This window comes from Microtus ochrogaster (genome assembly GCF_000317375.1).
Source record: "Microtus ochrogaster isolate Prairie Vole_2 chromosome 14 unlocalized genomic scaffold, MicOch1.0 chr14_random_1, whole genome shotgun sequence".
In the NCBI taxonomy this organism is placed as follows: Eukaryota; Metazoa; Chordata; class Mammalia; order Rodentia; family Cricetidae; genus Microtus; species Microtus ochrogaster.
In genome coordinates, this window is record NW_004949096.1 from 19150188 (window position 1) to 19154382 (window position 4195).

A 4195-nucleotide genomic window follows, 5' to 3' on the forward strand; every position below is an offset into this window, starting at 1 on the left:
CCTTCCTTCCTCCTTCCTTCCTCCTTCCTTCCTTCCTTTCTTCCTTCCTTTCTTCTTTCCTTCCTTGAGTCAGGATCTCATGTGGCCTAGGCTGGCTTTGAACTCCTGTTCCACCACCCCCTGTAGCCTTGGTTGTCTTGGAACTTGCTGCATAGACCATGCTGGCCTGAAACTCACAGAGATCTGCCTGCCTCTGCCTCCAGAGGGCTGGGATTAAAGGCATGTGCACTGCCATGATTGGACTCATCTTTTTATTTTATATGTATGGGTGTTTGCCCGCATGTACATCTGTGTACCATTTATGTGTCCTGGTACCTGCAGAGGTCAGAAGAGGGCAGTCCCCTAGAACTGGACTTAGTGACCTTGTATGCTGCCATGTGGGTGCTGGGAATTGAACCCAGGTCCTCTGGAAGAGCAGCCAGTGCTCTTAACCACTGAGCCACCTCTCCAGGCCTCATATTTTCATTGCTTACTCAAAAAAAAATATTGCACTAAGCCTTCGGTGTGTGTCAGGCACTGTGCTGGGATTGGGCACTGGGGGTTTCTTCTTATAGATAGCATCTAAGTGTAGATGACCTAGCCTGGAGCTCTCAATCTTGTTCAGCTGGCTGAGTACTAGGGTTATAGGGAGGTGCTAGGGACTCTGAGAGCATACATTAGTCCTCAGAACAGAGATAACAAACATTGAGGGACTCTTGGTAAAGCCGGAGAGAGCAGAGAGACAGTGCCAACAGAGTCAGAGGTAGCACACCAGAAGAGCTGTGCCTAGCTTTGTGGGGATGAGTTGGTGAACAAATCTGAGGGAATTCTAAGTGTGGAAACTGTGTGCAAAGCCTACGATAACAGGGGCAGGGAGACTGGGCCCAGATTAGAACTGTCTGTCATGATTGTCCCGTGGCTGTTGTGAGTAGACAGGCCTACTACAAAGGCGCAAAAGGCACGTGGGTTACCAGTGGTGGACCAGAGGGACTCTGGGACAGGGAGGTAGACAAAATATTCATATAAGGTCTGGAGAAAGTCCTCGGTCTGCTGCGGCAGACTCAGGTGTGTGTTTCCGTAGGTCGCTGTGCTATGGATCTGGGGACAAACTACATTGGGAATGTGAGTGTCACCCACTCCGGGATTGAGTGCCAGTTATGGAGGAGCCGCTACCCACACAAGCCTGAGTGAGTGCTGGGCAGGCCTGTCTCCTCACAGGCCAGGAGGGGAAGCCGGACACGGAAGGTCCCTGAGCTCCCTTCTCTTCCAGCATCAACTTCACCACACATCCTGGGGCCAACCTGCAGGAGAATTTCTGCCGCAATCCAGATAGCAGCACCCAGGGACCCTGGTGCTACACCACAGACCCCACCGTGCGGAGAGAAGAATGTAGTGTTCCTGTCTGCGGTGAGCTGGGCCCGAAGCAGGCCAGGCCAAGGCCTAGAGTTCTTCAAAAGGCCTGGCAATCTTGAATGAGCTTCACAATGCTGACCACCTTCAGAGCAAGGGGGAGGAGTCAAAGTGAATGGGCCTCTAGGCCAGGGCGTTTGGGAGTCCTGGGCAGGCTGCCTGTCACCTCCTTTTCTCCCTCCCAGTCCTGGTTCCTTCATGCTCCAGGCTGTGGTTGTGTCCTGCCAGGCACTCTCCCCCAGGAAGCCTTCCCTCATCACTGCTGTCACACTTCCTTTGCGAACATCACAGAGTGAGCACATTAGGTTCTGCCCTGGGTGACTGCTGTGACCCCTCCCGTGGGCATCTAGTCTAGCCACAACAGTGCAGACACCTTGCCTAAGGGGCATACCGCAGCAAGTGTGTATGTCTTATACCACTGAGGCACGGCTAGGTGCTCTGAGGTTCACTCTCCCTGGTGTGGTGACTGGGCCTGCTCGTCGGACAGTCCCCGGACCCCCGCTCGAGTGACTGTGCTAATGAGTGACAGGCTCAGCTGAACCCCACTCCTTGCTCCACTGTACCCACATTGGGGTTGGTAGCTCCTTGAGGAAGTCCCTCCCACGCATGGTGATGGGAAAGTGCAAACAATGAACAGAGATGCAGTTTGGAGCCCTCAGAGCTGGCGGCCAGTCCTGCCTGCCTTCCATGGTAGGACCGACTGTGGCCATCCATCGAATGTCCTTGTGAATATAAGCAGAGTGCTGAATTCTGGGGACGTGGTTTAGTTGTACAGCGTTTGGCTAGGATGCACAAGGCCCTGGGTTCAAAACCCTTACCAGAAAAAAAAAAAAAAAAAAAAAGAGAGAGAGACTGGCTTGGCAGTGCAGATCTATAATCCCAGCCACTGGAGAGGCAGGGGACAGAAGGGTCAAAAGTTCAAGCCTTAGGCTGGACACATGGCTCAGCAGCTAAGAGATTTGCTTCTCTTGCAGAAGACCACAAATCGGTTCCCAGCGTCCATGTTGGGGGGTTCACAACTACTTGTAACTCCAGCTCCAAGGGATCCAAAAGCGTTTTGGCCTACACACAAACACACACACACACACACACACACACACACACACGACATGAATAAAAATAAAAAAGATAAACCTTTGTTTCAAAAGTTCAAGGCCAGTCTAGCAACTTTGTGCGACTCTGTCTCAAAATAAAGAAAAACCAGGAGTAGGGTCTTTAACTCAGTGGTAGAGAACATCCCTTCCCTAGCTGCAGGTTCCTTGTCAGCGATGTTCCATCCAAGACAGGTCTTAAAGCAAATCACCAATGCTTTTAAGTGATCTTAACAAAACAGCCGCCTAAACTCTACCTCTATCCCACTTGTGGGAAATACATTGTAGGCCCGCTGAAATTGACCTGTCCACACAGTCATCCCTAGTAGACCCAACAACACAAAACCTTAACCTGGAGTGGTGGCACACACCTATAATCCCAGCACTTGGGAGGCAGAGGCAGGCAGAGCTCTGAGTTCAAGACCAGCCTGTCTACAAAAAGCATTCTGGGAGTGTCAGGATTAAAGGCTTGCGCCACCACACCCGGCTTGTCCTGTGTATTTTAACAGTCTCCTCTCAAATGTTGGGGAAGTTAGGCATGTGTGGCCTATTGAGGGGGGATTGCTGAGGCTGGGGGTGTTTAAGCTGTCTCAAGTCACACAGGTGGAATCCACCAGGATAGGGATTCAAATCTTCCTCCGGTCTGCGAGTGTTCCCCCAATTTTGGCTTCTGTGTCCTTCTGCACCAGGCCAGGAGGGCCGTACAACTGTGGAGATGGTTCCCCGCTCCGGAGGTTCCAAGGGGAACCTGTCACCTCCACTGGAGCAATGCGTCCCTGAGCGCGGCCGGCTGTACCAGGGGAATTTGGCTGTGACAACACTTGGGTCCCCCTGCCTGGCCTGGGCCAGCTCACCAGCCAAGGGCCTGAGCAAGTTCCAGGACTTCGACCCGGAGGTGAAACTCGTGGAAAACTTCTGCCGCAACCCTGATGGGGATGAGGAGGGCGTGTGGTGCTACGTTGCCGGGCAGCCTGGCGACTTTGAATACTGCAGCCTCAACTACTGTGGTGAGAGAGCTCAGGGGCAGAGGACAACTGGGTTCATTAGCGCCTTGCAGAAACCTGGCGAGGGGTTGGTCTTGTTCTCATTTCATAGATGAGTAGAAGGAGGTCCTGAGAGGCCGTTGCCTGCCTGGAGTACCTAGGCTCGTAATCTCGGAGTCAAACACCCTCCAAGGCCCACGGGGGCTTGGGAAGGTCTAAGGTCCCAACGCTTTACAGAGGAGGCGGTGGGAGAGGAGATCCAGGATGAGGAGGAGTCCATCGGGGGGCGCACCACGGATGCGGAGTTCCACACCTTCTTCGATGAGAAGACCTTCGGCTTGGGCGAGGCAGGTGAGGCAGGCATGTGTCCGCGGGACACAGGGCTGGATAGCATGGTGGACCCCTCACCATTGGCCTTGCTCTGCAGACTGTGGCCTTCGGCCTCTGTTCGAGAAGAAGTCACAGAAAGACAAAACGGAAAAGGAACTTCTTGACTCTTACATAGATGGGCGCATCGTGGAGGGCTGGGACGCTGAGATGGGTATCGCCCCCTGGTGCGTCCTGGACTGAGCTGCCGGCCAGTGGAAGGCCTGCCCACCCACAGCAAGGACCTGGCACTCACAAGCTCTGGCTCCACAGATGCCCTGGAGCAGCTCTGTCTCACTATCTCATAGTTTTTCTTTTCTCTCTCTCTCTCTCTCTCTCTCTCTCTCTCTCTCTCTCTCTCTCTCT

At 53.4% G+C, this 4195-nt stretch overlaps 1 protein-coding gene across 1 annotated transcript in view; it reads left to right on the forward strand.

Annotated features, from left to right (window-relative positions):
* The window catches only part of F2 (coagulation factor II, thrombin), a 14849-nt gene that overhangs the window by 3719 nt on the left and 6935 nt on the right, over positions 1–4195 (forward strand). The window contains exons 5-9 of the mRNA XM_026787852.1: positions 1061–1166; positions 1250–1386; positions 3170–3487; positions 3701–3814; positions 3891–4032. Of these exons, the coding sequence (XP_026643653.1) occupies positions 1061–1166; positions 1250–1386; positions 3170–3487; positions 3701–3814; positions 3891–4032 (817 nt within the window). The remainder of the gene's footprint in view (positions 1–1060; positions 1167–1249; positions 1387–3169; positions 3488–3700; positions 3815–3890; positions 4033–4195) is intronic.